Source organism: Amblyomma mixtum, chromosome 4 (genome assembly GCF_055824585.1).
Source record: "Amblyomma mixtum isolate Tamu chromosome 4, ASM5582458v1, whole genome shotgun sequence".
Lineage (NCBI taxonomy): Eukaryota > Metazoa > Arthropoda > Arachnida > Ixodida > Ixodidae > Amblyomma > Amblyomma mixtum.
Window position 1 is genome coordinate 77,466,435 of NC_143015.1, and position 23,199 is coordinate 77,489,633.

Here is a 23,199-nt window from a genome sequence, read left to right on the forward strand (position 1 = left end):
GTCGACGCCGTGTCCGCGGTGTTCTCCGGCTGCTCCTGCGATGAAGTTGCAGGCTCTGGGCCGGCCGGGGTTTCCGACACGTGGGTGGCGGGCGTGTCGTCGTCCTGGCGAGGCGCGGTCTCCGCAGGGGGCGCAGTCGCGGGGGCGGAAACCGAGTCCTGCGTCGGTTGCGCCGCTGGCGATGCTGGTTTCTTCTGAGGGCCCCCTGAAGCGGCCGCCGCCGCGTAGCAGCGCTGCCGCAGGCAGTCGGCCGTGGCGTGGGCTCCGGAGCAGCGTCGGCACGCCGCCTCGCATCCGGCCATTCCGTGCCCGAACTTGTCGCAGCGGGCGCAACGCGGCGTGCGGCAGGCCGCGCCAACATGTCCGTCCTGGCCACAGCGTGAGCAGACCTTTCGGACGCCCCTGTAGTCAAACATGACGCGGTGACCCTGCACGGACATAAGTTAGGTACCGCCTGCTTAATCTCCATCCTGACGAGGCGCTGGCCGTTGCTCACGTGGCATCGCCCCTTCAGCGTCGGATGACAGATCTCGAGCACCTTGCCGTAGGGGCTCAGTGCCGAGGCCAGCGCCGCGTCCCCGACTAACAGCGGCACCCGGAATGCCGTTACGTGGACCACGGAGGGGCCCACGCAAGAGACTGGGACAGAGGTCTCGTTCTTTGGGAACGATCCCTCCGCTAGGAGCTTTTGTGCCGCCGCAGCCGAGGTCACGGCGATACAAAACTTGAACCCTCCTTGATGTTGGAGACTTTCGAGCCCTTTCGGGCCGACGATACTTTCAATGCAGTAGGCCGTGGCGTCCGCGTTCAACGTTAACGTGAAGCAGTGCGCCTTGGTTGGAGGCGCCCGGAACTCCGGACCGGCAGGACCGGATGATGGCATGGTGGCAGCAGGGGAGCCTGGAACAGCAGGACCAGTCCAAGAAGGGGCTCCCGGGCAGCCGGTGGACAGCGCTACGCCGGGACGGCGATCCTCCAGGGGGCGGTGCCTGCTGCTGGGGGCGGGGTCCAGGGGTCCGCTCCGCTTCGGGTGGGGCTTCGCTCCTCACAAGACCGGCAGAAACTACGCAACGGTCCCAAACGAGAACATCCGGGCACCGTACGAAACGTAACGTAATTCAACGAGACTCTCTAAGCCCTCCTACGGGACCGGCATACAAGCGCCGGTTGCTCTCCAAACGAGTCACAAAAAATAACTGCTGCAAGTGTCTTCTCAGTGTTCATCAAGATATCACTCGAGCTGTGCATTTGATAATGCACGGAATCATAATTTCCGATTTCAAATAACGCGCGCAAAAAGCACATACATGCCACGATACACTTCGTTGTCATACGTGATCTGTTAGGGGCTTTGAGAGAAGGCCGCTTAGAGAAAGAGGGGAGCTCCACGGCGGGAAGGGCTTTCAGCAGAAAACTGCTTTCGCGCCCTCTCCAAGGATGGCGATACGGTCCTACAATCACGCATGTAGAAGACCGGCCGCTGGGCCTTCGGGTCATGCCGTTTCCCCCTCTGGCAGGCAGATGTATACACGCTCGCGGAGTATTCGAACGCGCTGCATATACATTCTTGTCAGGCCTGCGTCTCGTCGTGTCCGCGTACGCTTCTGCATCGTCCTGCATTTCAATGCCGCCACCGTCACAGCTGCTTAAGCCGAGCAATGGAGCCTGATAAAACGAGAGGAAGTAAGCGTCTTGCGGAAAGCGATCGCTTTGCGAGTGATACGCCACAGAAGAAGACTGCTCGCCCCTGCCCTGCCGGCAACGAACACTAGACCCATTTCAAGATTTTGACTAGTACCATCTGCAATCAATGTGTTATGCCCGTAAACATTTCATGCTATACTCTACTCTCGGTTACGGGAGAGGCGGAGATTTTTTTGCCGATTCCAGACAATTCTAGCAAGTTCCGATGCTTAAATTATTTTTTTTGGCGCCCTGTCATTGACTCTACCCAAAACGGCCTACATCACCGAAAGGGGCGGACTAGAGCCAGTCCAGATTAGAGCCAGTGCCTTTTTCAAATGAGCGCTCATGTTCCCTTGAAAAAGGCACTGGCTCTAATCTAGCGCTTCATTGCAAAGAGTGTAAATGCATGCCTCGTTTACGCGAAACTGTTGTTCTTGATAGGAGTAGAGACAGAGTAGCCCGGGAGTTGAAGGAAGCTTTCTTTATAAAAAGAAAGGGCTTGGAATGTGTCAGTGACGCGTCTAAATCTTTGTACGGGAGTGAACTTGCCTTTTTGGAACAACATTGGTAAATTTTTATCGTTGACTACGCGTGTTTTAATCGTTGGGTGTCACTGTTGCATCGTTTTATTGTTAAGGTCTGTACATTTTTTAGCCTTACGTTGTCACATTCAGTCATTTTTTATTCTTTCCACAATTCCATTTCGTCAGTTTTTATCGGTTTTACCCTTGTTACCTGCTATGGATGTTTTATCGGTTTTTATGGCTCTTTACACCTTGTGACATTAACTGTTTAAGTCATCTTGTATTTTTTTGTTACCATCCCTTTGAGATTCTGCTGACTTTTAGCCTTTTCACCCTGTTATGTTTTTATCGCTTTTATGGCTCTTTACACCATGTGACCGTAACTGTGTATGGTCATTGAGTGTAGTTTTCATTTTGTTACCATCCCTTTTGAGATTCAGTTCACTGTCAGCTTTATCACCCTGTTTTGTTTTTATCGCTTTTGGCTCTTTGCACCATGTGACGTTGACTGCATCTGACTATCTTTGTCACTGCCTTCCTATATATTGCGCGAGTTTCGCTCAATAAATTCAGTTGTCAGTCAGCGCTCTTTCCTGTCACTTCCTCGTTTCGCCTTCGGGCTTCCTCTTTCGCGCTGTTTTCACTAATGTCAGAATGGACCAACTATCCCAGCAAAATGTTCTGCTAGATTACGGCCCTGAGACTGCTTCAGAGGCTCAAGTGCACGGCAAACCGTAACTGGAGGGGCGTTTGCGGAAATTAAACCACCAACTTATCCAGCTCTGAGGTCCTATTTGCATCCTTTCTTTTTGCGTTCAGGTGGCCGACGCAAGTGTCCGTCAGTGGGGCCGTGAACTTTTCGATCTGAAAAGAAGTTTCTATTGAGAGTGTCCTCCTCAACTGTGCCGCAAGATCAGGGGTGAAATGGCGTGATGTGAGAGTTCAACTTAAGCATACTCGGCTGAACGCGTTGAACGCCTGGCTTCATCTGTCCTGCTTTGCTGTGGTTTTTGGTAGAGGTGACTTAATGAAGGCGTACCGACGGCTCCAAAAGTTTTTCACGTGGTCGTCGAATTCGAAGAATGAGATTTGCCGCACTCCCTCCTCAAGGAGATCTGTATTACTCGCTCCAGCTTACACTTGTATGTGCAGCTCATTCGTGCACCACCGCTACAGTATACCCATAAATTAGGTGATGCTCAACCAAAATGCGGCGAAATTCGAGTATTTTTTTTCTGATCCAGAATCCCACACACTTCTGGCACCACAAACCGTAAAACGAAGCTGAAATCAAACGCAGATGTTGCGTCATTCCCTAGTATGATGCGCAGCGGAAACATTCAACCTGTTTGTTTAGGCTTAGGATTATGGGGGTTGAATGTCCCAAAGCGACTCAGGCTGTGAGGGGCGCCGTAGTGAAGGGCGCCGGAAATTTCGACCACCTGGGCTTCTTTAACGCGCGCTGACATCGCACAGTACACAGGCCTCTAGAATTTCGCCTCCATCAAAATGGCCTCATACGCAGCGTAACATTTATTTTAAAACATTAGCCACGCTGCTCACTCATCACAGCTGAACGTACCGAAACAATAGCTGTATTGTCATCACAACTACTGTTCGGTTTTAATTCAGGACTAAAAGTAGTATCGGGGAGAGAAGTACCCACTCACTTCCCAGGTACCTACCGCAGACTCTATGGATTAGGATGAGGGCCAACTCCTCACCAGATTTGGAGAAATTCTCGGTTACTATAAAAGTAGCCATTGCCGATACCCTACGCCGGCTAAGGGGCGAAAGGTATCACTGGAGAACGCTTTTGACGATATCAATAGGGAACGCTTTTTACGATAGCAAAAGCGTCAATAGAAAAAAAAAAGTAAGACTGCCCTCGGGTGATATGCGGATGTATTGCTTGTTATGGTGAAATCTTACATTATATGGAAAAATTGCGTTCGTAATTGGTTTCCCGCTCAAAAATCTTTGCTATGGCTTATTGGCGTTTTACCAGACTCGCGACATATGCAAGGATGCGCGCCGACTCATCGACTCTACGGGACGGCCGCTTCTCGCCACGGCACTACGGGAGGCAGAGCAGACGCTACCAGCCGAACACCCAAGGCACGCGAAATAAGCGCGCCATTCCTGCAGCACTTGGTGGCTATGGTGGCGCACCTATGTATTTGAGCCAGCGGCGCTTTGGGGTATGTTTTCTATCTACGTGTCCTTCTTGTTCGCAGATAAACATTCGGCAGCGGCGCGCGTCCTTGACAAATCTATCCCCGATACCGATCGGACGTGCTCAGAGCAGCTGCGAGCTGCAGTGCGCAGCGCCTTCGTTTATTTGCTACACCATAATGAAAACTGAAGCAGGCGAAACTTGTGGCAAACGTTTCGAGCGACTGTAACTAGATCAACTGCAAGCTGACGGCGACGAAAGGTGTGATGCGCGAGAGTGCGACGGCTTCGAGCTACAAAAAAACGAACTAAACTTTGAGCGGAAAGTTACCACCTGACACAGCGCTCCCACAAGCTGGGAGCAGTATTCGCTCTGCTAAGCAGTTGGCTTAGAGTCTAGCTCTGCGATAGCTTCACAAAAGCTTTGCTAAAGCTGAGCGAAAGTTGCACGGTGTTCGCGCCCGAGGCCCGTTGACTCTGCCGTGGATGCGCGCAGTGCCTTTCGGGGCCGACAGTCTGGCGTTGTACTTTCTAAACCCAGACGCATCGTTTCCTCGAACAGGTATCTGAATTCTTTTGTAGCACACTGCCGTTCTTGTGATCCGAGCCGGAAAGGAGCAAAAACGTCAGAGAGGCTAGTCATTTTGAAGTAATTGCGTTTCCGTAGTGACCTGTTGTTTAAAAGTTATTTACTCAGAGACGAATAGTCAAGGAGTCGCTTGAAGAATAGGTCACTCCGTCGAATATCGATTTGTCGCATAGAGCAAGTGTGGCAAGTATTCCAATCTTTAAACTGTCTTGGCTCACAGTGAACATTGGAGACCTTGTAAAATAAGCTGTAAAGCATAAAAACATCCGCAGATCTTGAGAATGTTATGCCGCTTGTAACCGCTCCGTGGAGCAGTGTTTACGATAGAGCCCCAGTGGTGTAGAGGTTTGAAAAAATGAGAGAAAAACGTATATTTCCAGCGCAAATCTAAACCTCACTCGATGCAATTCAATACCTAAAATGAGCGGCAGCTGGATGCTGAGAATTTGCGCACGAAACTTCACGAAACTCAGAGTAACCGAAGTTCCAAAGGTAGACCGGAGATGAGAAATAGGCTGCAAGAGTTTGTGCACAAGCAGTTGCATTAACGAAAGGAAGAGAAGCGGCGCGAAAATAGAGCTAGAGGAAGCCCCGAGGAAGCGGCTACTCTCGGCGCGGACCAACACAGACAACAACACCGCGAAGCTTAAAAGCCATCCAGAGATTCAACAACCCTAATAGTGAATTTAAAATCACTCAAGTTGGTTTTAATCGACTAGGAATGACGGCCTGAATGGCCCAGAAAACTGCCTTCACCCTATTTATCAAAACAAACCGGCAATGTTCTGCAGTTCATGTAAACTGGTATCGGCACCAAGCTGCGCACACCATTTCTGTGGCCGGACAATAGTCGGAGGAAACATGACTTCCCCATCGATGAGTCTGGGCAGCGCGGACATCGCTGTGTTCGGTGTGCTTACCGCCCTGGGGTACCTGGTCGGAATCTACTTCTCCGTGGCTCATCGGCGACGCCAGGTACGTTCCATGATGCACATGGCGTCCAGGACTTTATGATGACTTTGGGTTGCAAGGCGTGTAAATAGACCTCGCGTCCATTTGAACTTGGGGCATAACAGAGAAGCGCATGGCATGGACGCATATCTAAACTCGTCACAGACGACAAAACAAACAGCTAGAAATTGACAATAGAAGCACTCTGTTGAAAGTACCATTCTGTCCATGTTGTTTATTTAGTGCTTGTTTATGTAGATACCGGCAGCAAGCTATTGAGCTTCCCGCTGCTGTGAGGCACGGACGTCTGATAAGCGTGCCAAGAAGGCAAGCTACCGCTACCAAGTCGGTATCAGCACGCTTCCTTTGCTGCTATTTGCATTGATTGCCATCGGCGCACAAATAACAGTAAAAAACGCCGCTTCTACAGATGCGAACAGCTTTCAAAAACTAACCGCCATTAGTAGGGACGCTCCTGGTCTCTCTTGCAGCTGGCTATGGATGAGTAAGCAGTGAGGCATGCAGAGACAGAAAATAAAGAGATAGCGGGCAGCGTGAAAGAAATAACAGGAGGCAGTTGATAGTCTGGTAAGGCAAATGAGGTGGACCAAAACTGACTTTAAGGAGAAATGTGAAACTGAGAAAATATAACCAGGGATAACAGACTGAACTTGAAGTGATCACTTCAAGTGATCACCTCCTGGCCTCCATAGTCGAGATAGGAGGCCAGTAGTAAAAGCTGTTTTCAGTGACAGTTTCAAGGAACTGCACACCGCCCATACATTAAACACCGTCAGAGCGGCATTGTTTATCTAAAATAGAATATAAAACACACCATTTCAACTGTAGTTTCACTCGCCGATAATAAATGTAACATAGAGAAATACGGTTGAATAAGCAGGAAGAAAAATCTCGAATTATTAGCTCAATCTTCGAATAGAAATTACAAAAATACAAACACACTGATGGTGGAGTAAGGTAAGAAGAAACGGTCACAATTATAATTTCACTCATCCGGCAGAAATAACAAAAATACATATAGGTGCAGAGGCCAAGTCGATAAAACGACAGAAGCGGGTCGAAGAGACTGCAAAATGTTTTGCAGTTTTGTCCTAACGACAGAATTGTCTGCTTTGTGTAGTATTTTTCTACATTTTTGCAGTTTTCCTGTAGTATTCTTGTCATGTTCTGCAGTACTTTTCTGTAGTATCTACACATAATTGTGTTGTTACTAGAGAAATCGCTATTGTCACTACAAGTGTTTGTTAAGGAACATTACAAAAAATTTCTTGTGATGAAAGCAAATTTTCAGGCAAAAGTAATAAAGCACTCCTTGTCACCTGAAGCAAGGGAAAGCCGAGGTTATCACTAACGAGACACACAGTTAGCAATAACGAGATACAGAATCCGGGACGGTGAGAGAAGAAACAGCCTAGCGTTTTTAGAAGCGCTGGCGAATTTGTTTGTGATATCTTCTAATTTTATGCGTTCCTGACTTCATCTGTGTATTAACCTGAAACATTTGTTCTGTAGTGTCTGTAAACCACAAGTTGTTTTGAAATTTCTCACTTTCTAGGGGTCAGTGTTACATGTCTGGCAGGCGGTAGAATTTTCCTGTAAGGCGGCTAGATGTCAAAAAAGTTTTGCTTTAATGTTTTACTAGTGAGTGCAGCAATTATTAAAACAATATTTTTTGCGTAAGGACAAAAAAACGAGCAGGATTCCGTTAAAAATGTAACAGAAAACCTAAAGCATGCACTTTAGCGATGATATGCAGCCTGAGCTATTGGACTTACATTGTTTCTTGTTTCTTTTCACCTGTCAGCGTTCAGACTCGCAACGATTCCTGAAAAAAAACAACGGCTTTTAGAGGGCCAAAAACCAACACAGATTCAGTCCGCGTGAACACTCTACTTCCATCTCTATTCTCTTGCTCGAAACCGAAACACAGAATATGACACTAACTGATATGATAGCGAACGTGTGAAAATATTGCTCTCAGCCTTGTTCAAAGATATGGATGTGTCGCTGACGCACATGCTTCCTTTTTTTGCAATAAAAAAAGCTTCTACTAGTTCCCTAGCTTTTGTGTCTTTGCTTTTTGGCAGAATTCGTACACCAGAAAAACATGGCTCACAAGAGCGTGACGGGCAGGACCTTATATGCTTACGCATATTTGGGCCTTCTTTAATTTGCTGAACGTTTCTTTCGTGTTCCCTCATTCGCTCGTCAACGCAGCACCCAGTTTGCCCTTTATAGGAGCGGCCGCACTAGAGGGGAATTTCATACACATCTCCTTCGGCGCACTTCATGAACGATCGCCCACGTTTCGTGCCGCACCCTCTCTCTTCTTTTCGTCCTCTTTCAATACAAGAGCAAAGGCTTCCGAGCTTTTCAGGGGCTGAAAACATAAGCGGCACACCATGCCTGCTAGCGACCTTTTTCAAATTGTGGGCTAACTTGTGCACGTAGGGCAGCACCACAGGTCGCACCACCTCTTCTCGAGGGACATCTTCCCCAGCTCTCACAGTCTTATACTCTTCATCTTCTGTCGCAGGCTTTCAGCGACAGCCGTTACGAGCGAACCAGGGAACCCAGCTGAAGACAGCCTAGCCAATTGGTTTTGAAAACTTAGATGCATCTTGTGAGAGCATGATTTTTCAAGGGCACATTGGAGGCAAAGTGAAGCAATTCCCCTTTTTATTAGCTAGGAATGAGCAGAATCATATGGCAGAAGCCCCTTTTTTGCGCGCAGAGCATACGCCCAACAAACCTGTTCCCCACAAAACTGAATATTCAGATCCAAAAACTGTAAAACATTACCTTCAGGAATTTCACTTGTAAAATTTAAGCCATCTATCTGAACTTATCTGAACACTTTAAAAACGTTACTAGTCGGTAAAACCTGGTGCAATACTTGATTCATTTGTGACAGAAAAATATTACACAAAACGGGTGTAACGCGAGAGCCTATACATATGCCAGCTTTTTGCAGAAAACACTGCTCGTCAAATGTTACAAAGGTGGATTGTAAGTAAAACTTTAAAAGGGTTAAAAAATCCTCAATGGATACATCCGTAGTACGTAGTATTTCGAAAAGAAACAGGATCATTAATCTCAATACACTCTCTGACTGCAGTGAAAAAGGCTTCATGGGGAACAGAATAAAATAAATCCACAACATCTACCGAAAAGGCGCGTCCAACATCACGATGCGATTTTAAGAAGTCACAAACGTCCTCAGATTTTTTGGTAAGGAAGGGGTCTTCTACATCAAGCTTACCCAAATTTTCCGACAAGAACCGGTTAAGCAGCCTCTGCCAGGACCCTTTTTCAGTCACGATAGTTCTAAAGGGCATTCCTTCCTTGTAGGGTTTTACCGGGAAGAACACTTTCAATGCATTATTCTTGCATTTGGCAATCTGCTTACCAAGACGGACTAAACCTAACTACTCGCACATCACAACAGCTCTGTTCTTAACTTTCGTAGCTTTCAGTTGGATAGGCGAAAAATTCTTTTCAATTGGCCGGGCTGCTCTTTCTGAGAAATTCACTCCAGATAAACGACAAATCCACCTTCCTTATCTGCTTTTAAAAGCCTCAGGTTGTTTTTGTTAAAGAAGGCCACAATGGCTCGGGTTGGAGCTCCCTTGTGACGAACAGGCACCCGGTTGCAGGATTTGAGAAGGCAGTCGACGCCCTCAAGAAGGCACTTTTCATGCTCCTCTAAATTGGCCTTACTGGCGATTCGACGATTGATGGCAATCAGTTCTTGCGGCGGCACTTGTGGTTCAAGTCCATACTTGGGTCCCTTCCGAAGAACGGATGACACCTCCGCAGGCAGGTGAATGTTCCCCACAACCACTAATCCCCCCCTGGAAGATTGTGCTATGCTATGTGGTTCACTCAAAAGATGAGTGATTGAAGTACAAAGCTCGCGCAGACTGCATCTATGAGCGTTTATGGTCCTTTAAAAGCTGTTTTTTTATGCGTAGCATATTGCACTCACTCAGTTCAGCCCTAGGGCGCGGCCGGGCAGCCACCAAACCACGTGACGTGTCTTCACGTGGTTTGGTGACGTCACGCCACGTGGTGACGTGACGTCAACAAACCACTTAAAAAAAAGAAAAAAAAGACGGCTGAGCATGATGGCGGTTGCCACCGCCCCGTTTCAAAGGGGGCGCTCCTATCCATCCATACGTCACGGAGGAAAAGCTGCTGAGAAAATCGAGTGCCGCCAAGCAATACCTCACGCAAAAAGACCGCGCAATATGCAACGCATTCTTGGCTTAACCAAGCTAAGCCTGGGCATTTTTTTCAATATACCCTCCGAGTCTGAACGCTGACAGATGAAGAAAAAGCACCGCTATAAGTTTAATAGTTTTGGCTTTCATTACTACCACGTTTTTTTACCGAACCCTACTCGGTTTTTTTTTTTTTGGCGTGACGCGCACAAATATTGTCTTAATAACTCGTTCATTCAACATCGAAGCAATAAACAAAAACCTTTTTGACAGGTAGCCACCTTACGGGAAAACACTACAGCCCACCAAACACGTAACACTAAGCCCTAGAAAGTGAAAAATTTGAAAACAATTTCTTGTGTACATACATTACATAAACAATTTTTTAGGTTACTTAACAGATGAATTCAAGAATGCATACATTTAGAAGATATCATATGCAAAGAATTTCGGCAGCGTTTTCAAAAACGTTACACCGTTTCTTTTCGCACCGTTCCGCATTCTGTGTCCCGTTATTCCTAACTCTTTTTCTTGTTAAGGAGTAGCTTTGTCTTCCCTTGCTTGAAGTGGCGAAGACTGCTTCACTCCTGCCTGAATTTCTATTTATTTATTTGTCGTCAGTGTCCGTTTTAGAGCATCAGGTGACCTATACCTACCTCAGATATAGACCAATGGACAAAAAGATCGGTTCTGTTCATCCCCAGACGACTCCAGCGCAAGGCAGTGGAGGCGGGAGCACCGCGGCGGACGCGTTCCTCGGGGGCCGCAGCCTTCCCGAGGCAGCACTCACCATTTCTATACTGGCTTCAGTGGTGAACGGGGTGACCGTGGTCGGATTTATGGGCCACTTCTACGCCTACGGCTTCCACTTGGTCTGGCTGTTGTCCTCCACACCCCTCGCAGTGGCAGTGACGTCAACGGTGCTGGTGCCTCTGCTGTACAACCTGAGGGTTGTGTCCGTTTTCGAGGTAAGCCATTGAGGAGGGTTTCGGAACGGCTGTGGAGTATGGAAGAGCAACGGACCACGCGAAGTACTTACGTTCTTTAGAACATCTCTGTACCTGTTATTCTTTTCAAAATATAATAACTAAAGAGCATCACTCAGCAGAGGCGTTTTTCTCAAGCCGATCCATCGTAATACACCATTCGCTTTTTTTTCCCCTTTTCTGGTCGTGCTACAGTCGGCACGACGTAATGGCCTAGACACAGGCGTGCCCGGTAAAACACTCAGCAGCCTACTTTTCCCTTTAATATTTAGAACACCATATATTAAGGGGGGACGCGGCTTTCAGCAATTATTTCTTCTTGATGTATTTTGGTCAAATTTTTGAAGCCTAGATTAACGTGTCGGCAGTAACATTGCAAATAAGTATGCTGTGCCGTAATGTATGTTGTTTTGCTTACCATTGTATATCCTTCTTATTTCAATGTATGCCGGCTGATCTCATGAATGAATATATCTGCGGATATGTTCCATCTAAACATGACATACGTGAACCCCTTGCTGTCTGTGTGCACCTTGCGCTCTGGGTGCTACTTCACACTGTCTTCAACAACTTTATGCCAATTGACCTCTTTTATCCTTACTGCACCGTAACGTAAGAAAGTGACATCAACTTCAAAATACATTTCATGCCACCTTTTATAGTAATCCGCAAATAATGGGGTTTAACATCAGGGCGAGAAACACGGGCTATGCAGGACACCTTAAAGGAAGGTTCCAGAATAATTTACACCTTTTGGGGTTCTTTACTATTCGCTGACATCGCACAGCACACGCAAATTTCTGTATTTCGCCTCCACCAAAATATGCCCACCATGGCTGGGATTGATTGATGGATTGATTGATTGATTCAATTTTATTTCTCAACATTCATACAAGGCATGCTTGTGAAAACATCTGGATCCCTAGCTAAAAGCTAGTTGGGATTCATGCAATTCAGTTTCAAAGAAAATTTCAGGCATAACAAAAAATAATTACATACATATAAAAGCTCATGAAATTAGACATAAATGGGTACATAGAGCAACAATATTCAGAGCACCAAGCATCTTTTACAAACACATACAAACACACAAAAATACATGAAAAGAAAAAACGCTGGCTTCACACATTGTTTATAATATTTCTTCAATGACACAGGAAAAGTTTTACAATGTTTGAGTTCTCTTGGAAGCTTGTTCCTCAGCTTAATACCAACATGGGCCATCCTTCTTTCTCCATAGACATTTTTCGTTTTCGGAAGAAGGAAATTTCTGTGAGTGGCGTTGCGAGTGCATAGTGGTGGGATACAGAATAGCGATGAGTGTAACGGGTAATTGTCTTTAAGGCATGTGTGTATTGTCAAGACAGCCCTGTATTCAAGTAATGATTGTAGTGGCAGTATACCAGATCTGTTTATAAAGAGGAGCAGTGTGGGCGTTGTATCCTGAATGTGAAATGAAAAGGGATCGAACCCGAAGACTTGGAATCAGCGGCCGAACGTCAAAGTTACTGAACCATCGCGCCGGGGACATACTCTTTTATGGCTAGGTTACAAAACTGTCTCGGGACACCCACTCCAGAGTTCTGTGTTCTGTCCATGAACGTAACCATTGATAAGTCAGAAACTGCTGATACAGCGGCAAATGGCGGATGGCTATTTCCAGCCATTTCTCACAGCAGAGGCTGAGCTGCAAAGAATACGTGATAAGGACTAGTGGGAATGTCCATAGGACACGTAGCAGTTGTTGAATACTTGGAATGAATGGCGAGAAAGAGATGCATGAAGGATAAGCGAGGAGTGTGACGTAGAGCGGCGGCAGGTTTTTAGGACGAGAGTAAAAATGGAATCAAGGTAATGGAGCCTGTCGTCGTCCCGAGTGCTAGAAAGGCAACTGCGATGGCTGGTGCGCAGCTGGCGAATACACTTCATCAACAGGAAGCTTTGCAATGCTTCAAAGTAACGAGGCGTTCAGAGTACGTGTCTCATCCGGTGCGTTCTAACCAAGCGCGAGATAACTAACGCGCAGCAAAAGAACGTCGAGGATTTGCCGGACGCCATGATCCGGGGTATATAAAAAAACTCCGTTATTTTCTCAATACAAGGTACTTTTGTAGGCACGTTGCTGAGTACAGTGACTCACGTTTTCACAAAACCTAACCTGCTATTCCTATTTTATTGTGCATTTTGCTATCTGCACAGGAGCTGATTTAGCGAGCACGCCTGCATCTTAACGTCAGGTCGCACGCCAGAAAATTGGTAGCTTGCGAAAGAACTGCAACATTAATTGAAAGCTACACCGAAAGCGTTTTTGGAGGGTTTGATCAGAAAGCTGTTAAGGTAGCGCCAAGACCCTGATCATAACGATTCAAAGACATTACGGAGTGCTGAGGATGGAAATTCTAGTGCGGCTACTGAGCAAGCTGAGAAAGTAGAGGAAGTTGAGCGGGAGCGCGGCATGTCGGGCCACAGCGTAAAGCGATCCATAAGGCTTCTCTGAATTGATTAGGCATTGAGTAAAGCAGCGAGATGTCGTTCTAAAACAGTCCAAGCCGATCACTGCCTATTATGGAATGTCCCACTTCTGAACCTTTACTTAGGAGGACAAAATTCCGTCTAGAAGCGGAGACTAAGTAGCAAGCGAGCTGCCAAAGGAACGTTTTTCAAGAAAAAGTCAACACACGCTTCAGCGAGGCGTCAGACTGCCTTCGGGACAGGGAAAGAAAGTTACTGGTTGACTGGCGATAAAAGAAACAAGTTTTGCTGCTCGACCTACAGCACTCTGTTCTTTTTACTTTTTTTTTGTCACGAGTGCTTGCGTCGCCCGCCTCCGTTGTAACAAAACTAGGGTGTGCATTTTGATAAACGTGATTGGAATCGTAGTCCGTCCCGTCAAGCATGTTCCTGCGTCCGTCCATAAATATTAGCGGTTAATTTCTTCTCAATGAAACATATTTTACAAGCTAGTCCCGCAATGTTTGTTAATGTTCAAGAACATTATCTCAGTAAACACTGATTTTCTGAAGACACTGCGGTACAAAGTAGTATAGTAGTATGTAGAATTGAAATGGTAGAAAACCTAACAGGCAAGCATAATATGAGGCTTGGAAACAAATAAAAAAAAAACTAGCTAGTCAAATGCCAAGGAAATGAATTCTGGACAGGTAGTTGGGTATCGGATATGTAGGTGATTAAGTTCACCTGGACCGATTTGTGCCGGTTGACCTCCTCCGTGAGCAAGGGAGTAAAAATCAGTTTGATAGCGTTTTGCTAGCGCTGCGAAGTTATTTTTGTGAGACATATTACAGTAGAATGTAAGAATATGAAGATAAATACTGATTGTTCCTGCCAGTAGCCATATCTGCATTTAGAGATAAGTTTAGTGATAGGAAGAGCAGTGAAGTCGGCCAGAAAAATGGATATCTGGCCTGCTACTCTGCACTGTGGAGGGGAAGAGCAGAAGAAAGAGAGTCATGTTGGGTGACGATGTGGTAAGAAGGGAGATGAGAATGCATGCACGCATATTTGATGACATCACAACCGGGAGTCGAAGCCCGCGTGTCGCTCGAAACTGTGAAAACGCATGCACTGCATGGACTGCTTTCCAACCTTGCGGCCAAGCGCCTAGCAGTGTCTTCGGAGAGTGGAATGCTTTTTAAACGCTCGAATGAAGCGGCCAACTTTAGTCTTTCGCGCGCATATATTGGACATACCTCTAGTATATGCCTCACAGTCTCGGCGAAACAAGGAGGCTAAGAAAAGACTCGAAATTACTTGACGACAGTGTAGCCAGCTGTGCGATTTAAAATGCAGGCTTAACTTAAACAGTCTGAATGATTGTAGCGAGACTTACCAAACAGAGTGCCGAAAATGAATACCATTATAATTACGATAGAGTCTTGCACCGGAGCTTCAAACTGTGCAAATAATACCCCATACATCCTACTTTGAACCCTTTAGGAGGGACTGGAACATGGGTTTTTGTTATGATTTTGTTTATTCCACTGAAAAAGTGGTCCCGCAAATTCGATATAGATGCGCGGCATGCTACGCGTTAATTACAGTCTCTCGTAGCGCACATTTAAACCCGTTGTGCAATTGTGGGAGGAATACCGCATTTGAAAACAGGAATACAATCAGGAGCTCTTCTCGCAGTGCTCCGGGGCTCGGCAACCAAGTGCATTCATAAGTGACCAAATCTGAAGAAACAAGAATGTTTGTGTGTGGTTGCCGTGTATGGTGTCGTGTATAGCGTGAAACCAAGTGTGAAATTCAGCTTTTTAAATTAGTTGTGATAAAATTTTTATGCGATGATTTCCTTTCGATATCATCTAAGTGCGACTTTATTCTATGTGCTGCGTTAAACATCTGCTCGCGTGGGCTGCCACGGAATGCGGCTGTAGCTTCTGATCGCAAGCATTTTTATCTTTCAATACTTCAAGTACCTGCGTCTGCGCTTCGACAACAAGGTGGGCATCACCGCATGCGTCGTCTACTTCGTCTTCAGCGTAAGTGAGCATCCTAATGTTTCAGTTCTTCTAAGTCAACTACCTGATTAACGAGACAAAATTACATGACAACGCTCGTTCAGAGATGTTCTGTTACTGGAAGAGCTGGTAATTTCTGCCGAAAACAAGTGAACGCTGCCAGAGTTTTGATCATTGGTTGCGCAAGTGGGTGTGTGCGTTGAAATGGGCACATGTTCGATGGTGTTGGAAGCAGAAAAAATTGAATTTTTCTGTCAGAAGTGCAGTTTGCTCTACCCTGCAGTTTGTTTTTGACCAAGGAGGACTTGATGCAAGAACGAAACAAATAATAATAATAATAATAATCTTTATTCAGTTTAATAATTAAGTATTTATTAAGTATAATTCAGAAAGCCTTAATCAAGCATTCCTTTAGTTCCAAAATTTTGAAAAAAAAACATCAAGTTGTTGATAGTTTGGGCAGCATATCTGCGCATGAGTGAACAGCGAACTGCTGCCGGATCTCAGTGCGGAAACAAGAGAAACGTAAAAGAGAACATTTTCAATGCCATTCTCCTGGCTTACCTCGATCAACATAAGTTTGCGACTAACTCTGCTTTTAATTGAAAGCAGGGTCACAGCCCTTCAACTCTATTACTGCTCTCGATGCTTCGCCCCCTGTTTTATACGGGGACAGAGCCTGTCACTAAGGGCGCTACTTACTGACTAAGGGCATTGGAGTTGCGCCCGCACTGGTGAATTACTGCTGCACACGTCGGAGCTGGGATTGCTGATGCCGTTTTTGGAGCGAGATTACTACGAGGTAGTTGTGTGGAAGAAATGCTTCATGGAACTCAGCGGTGAAATCAAAATTTGGTGAGAAAGTTGCAACGACCAACCACGGATGTTATTTCTGCTATGCGGTACAGTGGCGGCATGAAAAGATGTTGCTTCCGGCTTTCATTACCATATTTATTTAGCATTCACTAGCTTTGTATTAGCAATGATCTCTCCAGCCAAATGCTGTGCATACGAAGTTGCTTCCGGCTTTCATTAGCACATCCATTTAGCATTCACTACCTTTGTATTAGCAATAGATTTCTCCAGCCAAATGCTGCGCATACGAAGTTGCTTCCAGCTTTCATTAGCATATCCATTTAGCATTCACTACCTTTGTATTAGCAATAGATTTCTCCAGCCAAATGCTGCGCATACGAAGTTGCTTCCAGCTTTCATTAGCATATTTATTTAGCATTCACTACCTTTGTATTAGCAATAGATTTCTCCAGCCAAATGCTGCGCATACGAAGTTGCTTCCGGCTTTCATTAGCATATCCATTTAGCATTCACTACCTTTGTATTAGCAATAGATTTCTCCAGCCAAATGCTGCGCATACGAAGTTGCTTCCAGCTTTCATTAGCATATCCATTTAGCATTCACTACCTTTGTATTAGCAATAGATTTCTCCAGCCAAATGCTGCGCATACGAAGTTGCTTCCAGCTTTCATTAGCATATTTATTTAGCATTCACTACCTTTGTATTAGCAATAGATTTCTCCAGCCAAATGCTGTGCATACGAAGTTGCTTCCGGCTTTCATTAGCATATCCATTTAGCATTCACTACCTTTGTATTAGCGATAGATTTCTCCAGCCAAATGCTGCGCATACGAAGTTGCTTCCAGCTTTCATTAGCATATTTATTTAGCATTCACTAGCTTTGTGTTAGCAACAGATCTCTCCAGCCAAATGCTGTGCATACTAATTCAAATGGAAGCGGCCGCTGTTATGCTCTTATACCACGTCCCCGCAGCTGTATCGCACACACTTCTACTTGCGCCCACTTTGTTAAACGGGAGCGGGAAGCGCTTTGAGAAACTAATGTACAAGTGAGGTTACGATCACGAAGCCAGGGGTTAAAATATCGCTTCAGCCTGGGAGGACAGCGAACGACTACGCATGTAACTTGAATGCAAGCATCTGGTCTAATTCACACGGCCTGAAAGTAAGGCTGAACATGCTTTTCGCTCTTTTTGTCTCAACGTGGGCATTTTTGTACGAATAAGTGGGTTCGAATCTGACTTTATTCTGACATTTATTTTCTTCGGACATTACGAATGCGACATTTATTTTCTTCTTTTATTTCCTCTGTTTGTAATCTTAGAGCCTCTCATGACTCTAGCATTCTATTATGGCAGTGCGTGTAGATGAAACTGGCAGTGTCTAGTACGGCTTAGGTATCATGTGGGCGAGAGGCTATTCTTGGACATCTAGTATCAGGAGGTTGACTTTTATAGCGAACGCTGTTGGTGGAGCACACCTGTCGTATCCGGCGCAGTAGTCATCGGCGTTTCATGCCTATTGGTCAGCACCACCGGCGCAAAGACACGTGACCTATGCTGGTCATGAGAACCTGCGCCGTTTCATCATTGCGAGTGCGCTCCGCACTTGCACATCAAGTATCTACTTGACGTTTTTTTATTGGTTAGACTACGGGCGCCTGAGCTGACTGCGTGGATGATAGTAAAAGGAGGGCTCAAAAAAAGCAGGGAGAGGTTCGTGGGACGCGACGGATGACAGGATGACGCACTCATATAGCAGCTGATCTAGTGAAGTGCACTAGAATGAAAGTATAAATGTACGATTTAAAAATAGGGTCGTATTTTTCTCTTCTGCCATTCAGGCGTTAGAGCGCAGGAAAAGGTTGATCAATTTTTCGATGTGTCTAACCCTCTCGTACGGATTGAACATCCGAGATGCTATGGATACCTCCGGCTTTATTATGTGTGGACAACACTAAGAGCATAGTTAAAACTCCCCAAATGCAGTAAACTACAAAACGCAAGCCTAATGACCAACTACGCAGTCATGCAGCAGCGCTAAAGGCCCTACCTAATTTGGCTTCGCCAATTGTACGCTGGAAAAACAGGAAAAAGGGCGTTCGGTCGAAGTGCCTGGCAGACAGCTTTTGCACTCCACGCAAAAAAAAAAAAATCCTTTGACGTTTTATTCTTTAGAGTGTGGCTCATTGCGTATTTGCGTTATTTTTATTCACGAAATATGTAAAGTTCGTTTGAGTTCCAGCCGCTCTGATAACTTTCAAAATATTGTTCACCGCAGCAAACTCTGGGTGCAGTTGGTATCTACAGCGCCGCCATTGGAATTTCGACGAGTACGTATTTCTGCACATTCGTATTATTATTTAATATCCATACAAAGTTCGCGCATAACCGGTTTATCCCTGACCGTGATGTTTATCCCTGATCGTGCTGCGAAGTGACCAAACGGCAGTCCATCGCGGCTCATGCATAGGATTCACATATCAAGCAGAAAACGCTGTGCGGCTTACTGCTAATGAGGTTCTTAGCGTTGTTATGTAGGATCTAGACCTTTCTGTTGATTTTCGTGCGGTGTTTTAATTACCTACATCATTCGGACGTACCGAATAATACCCCGGTTTTACTGGTGAATTCCTAGAGTGTGTTCAAAATTCGGCTTTCACTACCTAAAAAAAAGTACATTAAAGCCGTTTTTTATGCGTAGGTTCTGCAAAAAGACGGACACACAATAAGAGGACAAATGCTGTCGTCGATGATGACTTTTAGTTAATACTAAAATACATTATTAAACACTTCAGTCACTGCGATTACCGTGCATGTTTATAGACGGAACTTAGAGGCGGTCGTACTCAACGTCTATTAAGTAGAGCAAAATTAGCGTAACTCATCCGCGTTCGTCAGCATGCACCTCGTAATTTCCAATTTAATCCGCGTAATAACGTACAATGCGGTGAAAATTAGGTAACTTCTTTTCAGTGGACCTCAGCTGCTGCGCATTGCGATTTGCTTGTCAATGGCACAGAGGAACAGGCCAAGCTAACAACTTTTCACCTTTCACTTTCAGCTAGCAGCATTGCTCAAATGCCAATAACCAACATATGCGTAACGTTTTGGAGTAATTTCGCGTCCATTGCCACCACCCTGTAGGCATAATTACGCCGCCTTAGCTGGAAATTTTAACGCGTTAGCATTAACGGCCGCTTTGAGCGGAGAAATGGCTTGCTAAGAAAATCAGGAATAGTTTAGGGGGTCCTGACGTCACAACCACATGGCCTGGCGCGGTCAATTCAAACACTCCAAAACTATCACACAGTACAGTCGCGAGCAAAATATATTAGCACAGATCACTGGCGATCAGAATTGGTATATCTCACCACGCGGCGCTGCGGTTCGCAGACCTGCCTATCGGGCCGTTTCCATGTTTGCAACCAAGGGGGGGACGGCCGGAAGTAAGCTTTATCAAGCGTGCACCGCCCGAGCGCCGATGTGACGACCCTACGTGACTGCGAATGCGCCATTTATTTTGGCTCGGTTATCATGAGCAAAGATGACTTCTTTTTATTGCTGTTTTTTTTTGTGTCCGCGATGGTCTGTCAAAAGGAACTCGCGGGAACAATAGATGATAGCGCTGCTTTTAGCCAGTAATTTTGCTGGTCCGTGGCAGTCCGCTGAACCCCCCTAATACTGCAGAATGGGAACGGCCCGGCACTCTCGTTATCAGCCTCTTCGCCACCCGCAGCGCCACCCGTTGCCATCCCGGCGCTCCGGTGTTCCGTAATGTGTGCTAATCTTTTTTACTCGCTACTGTACAGCAGGGATGACGACACTACGCACTTCCACAAGGGGCGCTACACGGTGTGATGTCTTTACATCATCATTACGCAGTGCCTCTGAAGAAAGAAAAGAAATTGCCCTGAAAATAAAAACCATCAATCTGGGACTCGAACCGTTGCCCCTACAGGGACCTGAGCCAACCGCACTTAGCCTCGGAAATTGAGGAACCTTCGTTCTGAGCGCTAGTTTAGACCTTAAGTGGCCACTCCATACGAAGTAGTTAGCAACGCTATCGCTTTACACTCTTAAGGCAACTTAAGCGTCGCCAGAAATTTTGAAGCAAACAATTTCGAACACATGCTTGCTACAAAAACTGTACCGGATGGAACTGTCTCGGAGTAGTAGAAGCTTCCAAATAAACATGCCCGGTAACTGCAGTAACTAAAAACTTAATCACTGATTTAACGGGTTAAGGCGCTCGGCAACTGAGTCGGACTCGAGCCGGACCGCGACGGCTTCGTTTCGATGGAGGCGAAACGCAAGAGGCGCCCGCGTGCTGTGCAATGTCAATGCACGGTAAAGATCCCCAGGTGGTCGAAATTATTCCGGAGGCCTCCACTACGGCCACTCTTTCTCTCTCCTCTTTCAATCCCGCGTTCCTCCCTTCACTTACGGTGCGGTTCGGGGGGTACACCGAGATAGGTGAGACAGTTACTGCGCCATTTCCTTTCGTCAAAAATCAATTTTATGATTTATAAGTTATGCGACTGCCTGGTCGCATAACTAAAGTGTTAAGCAAGAAGACATATCATGAACTGCTCATAGTTTCTTTTTTTTGAGGGCGTCTGACTGCCAGTTTGTAATTAATTTAGAAATGACATAGCCCTGATAACACAGCCCCTAGTGTGCACTCTAGGTGCACACAAATGTGTAAAGGCAGCTTGTCTGATATCTTTTTTATTACGATTTTTTTCTCAGGGCACAATGTTTTTTACCTGTTTCAAAGTGTACTTTTTTTAAACATAACACATTTCTTAGTTTTGCGTACCTGGCATAAAGGTTTTTATTCTTGCCCAATTACGTACTGACGAAATTTTAACTGCGTTTGACAGTGCAAGTGCAAAAAAGGACTGCCTTTGCCAAAATTAACCAGATAACAGAGTTTATTCTTTCGCCTCAAGAACTCTAAATTTGTGTAAGGCGAGTAGAACCCACCTTCTGACCTTTCGAGGATTTCGGTGTTTTGGGGTGCCATAAGTGCTCCACAAAACGGCTGAGAATCAAATCATGTTCCCTATTTACTTTTCTCAAAGACGGTACCTTTACGCTCGTGTGCAGCGAACAAAAAGAAAGAAGATAATAAGGCGCGCCGTCATAAGCAATAAATTTCTCAGACATAACCACAATATTGCTACCCGCATTTACCCATGCCTGCGTCTAACTTTCTCCGCCTACAAGAGCCGGTGATTGCAAGAACAAACGTGCGGCATTCGGATGTTATTCAACCAATTATAATTAACGCTCCTGTGGCTTTCGTTATTTGTTTGCTGCTTTTCCAGTGTTTCCGTTGGCGCTGCTGTACTCGAACATTATCATCGGCTTCGCCGGCACGATATACACGGCTCTGGTAAAGAACGTTTCCCACTTTTATTAGTAACCAGACCAGGCCATGGGAGAAACATACGCTTTCCAAAGTGAAATATTGACAGTTCGCTTATTCTAGACGCGCCAAAAAACAGCGCTGAGGAGAAAGCTCCCAGGCTTATCGCGCTCTCCCTAGGTAAAGATATAGAAACAATGATCGTACCGGGAATGAACTAGCGCCCTCTGCCTTCTCTGGCGGAAAATTGACTCGAATGGTACATAATGGATACATAATGGTTTGATACGAACGAAAGCATTATGTCCGCCCGTACCGACCAATATTTCCTCCCACAGACGTAGTCTGCAAGCTGTTGGAGCGTATGCTTCGCGGAAGCCCGGTGACTGACGTGGACTTTATAACCTGCTATATATATATATGAGAGAAACCAACAGCCACAGAAACCAAGGAGCACAGGGGATTTTTTAATTAATTTATTTTTTGTGGTGTTGATCAAGTAAGAATATTACTGAATATGTTGTCGCTTAAAGCTAATTGATTAGAAAAGCAGAAGAAACAAATGTGTGTATATATATATATATATATATATATATATATATATATATATATATATATATATATATATATATATATATATATATATATATATATATATATATATATATATATATATATAAATTTTGTGGGATCCCGGCCACGGTGGTTGAATTTTTTTGGAGGAGAAATTCTAGAGGCCCGTGTACTGTGCGATATCAGTGCACGTTAAAGAACCCCAGGTGGTCGAAATTTCCGGAGCCCTCCACTACGGCCTTAGTCGCTTTGGGACGTTAAACCCCATAAACTAAACCAAACCATTTTTTGGTGAAAATCCTGGCCGCTGGGCGTTACATGCGCACTATCCGGGAGGTTCGAATCGGACGCCTGGGTCCAAGTGTGAAAGAACTGAGGGAACAAAAACTGTAGGCGCCCAGTGCCTTTTAGCACAAGGAGGAGAGAACGACATGGAAGGCACGACCGAACTCAGTCGGCGTTCAGGCGCACTTAACCGCCCACTTAGGGAGAGGACACGTAGGGAGATCGGGTTCAAGTACCATGTTAGTCACTGTGCACGTCGCTGCTTTCCAGTATGCCCGTCTCATAACGGATGTCTCACCTAAGAGATTCTGCAATTTTTAGAAATAACCTCTTATAGTGAGAACGGCTTTTTTTGCCATTGCATTGTCAGTGGTGTAGCTCATGAGAAAACAGCTAAGACATGCTAGCGTGTAGGCTGGTAACTATAATGCTTACACATATTTTTATTTATTACCGTCAGTCTTCTCATTTAGTAAGAGGTGAGCTACTCACCGTGGCTAATAAGTAAGTT

General features: G+C 45.6%; 1 protein-coding gene across 1 annotated transcript in view; it reads left to right on the forward strand.

The window, feature by feature from the left end:
- The first annotated feature begins 5,835 nt into the window (after nucleotides 1-5,835).
- The window catches only part of LOC149347128 (putative sodium-dependent multivitamin transporter), a 58,984-nt gene continuing 41,620 nt past the window's right edge, over nucleotides 5,836-23,199 (forward strand). Inside the window, exons 1-6 of the mRNA XM_089541497.1 lie at nucleotides 5,836-5,949; nucleotides 8,949-8,955; nucleotides 10,884-11,137; nucleotides 15,595-15,660; nucleotides 18,738-18,789; nucleotides 21,790-21,857. Coding sequence (XP_089397623.1) covers nucleotides 5,836-5,949; nucleotides 8,949-8,955; nucleotides 10,884-11,137; nucleotides 15,595-15,660; nucleotides 18,738-18,789; nucleotides 21,790-21,857 — 561 coding nt within the window. The remainder of the gene's footprint in view (nucleotides 5,950-8,948; nucleotides 8,956-10,883; nucleotides 11,138-15,594; nucleotides 15,661-18,737; nucleotides 18,790-21,789; nucleotides 21,858-23,199) is intronic.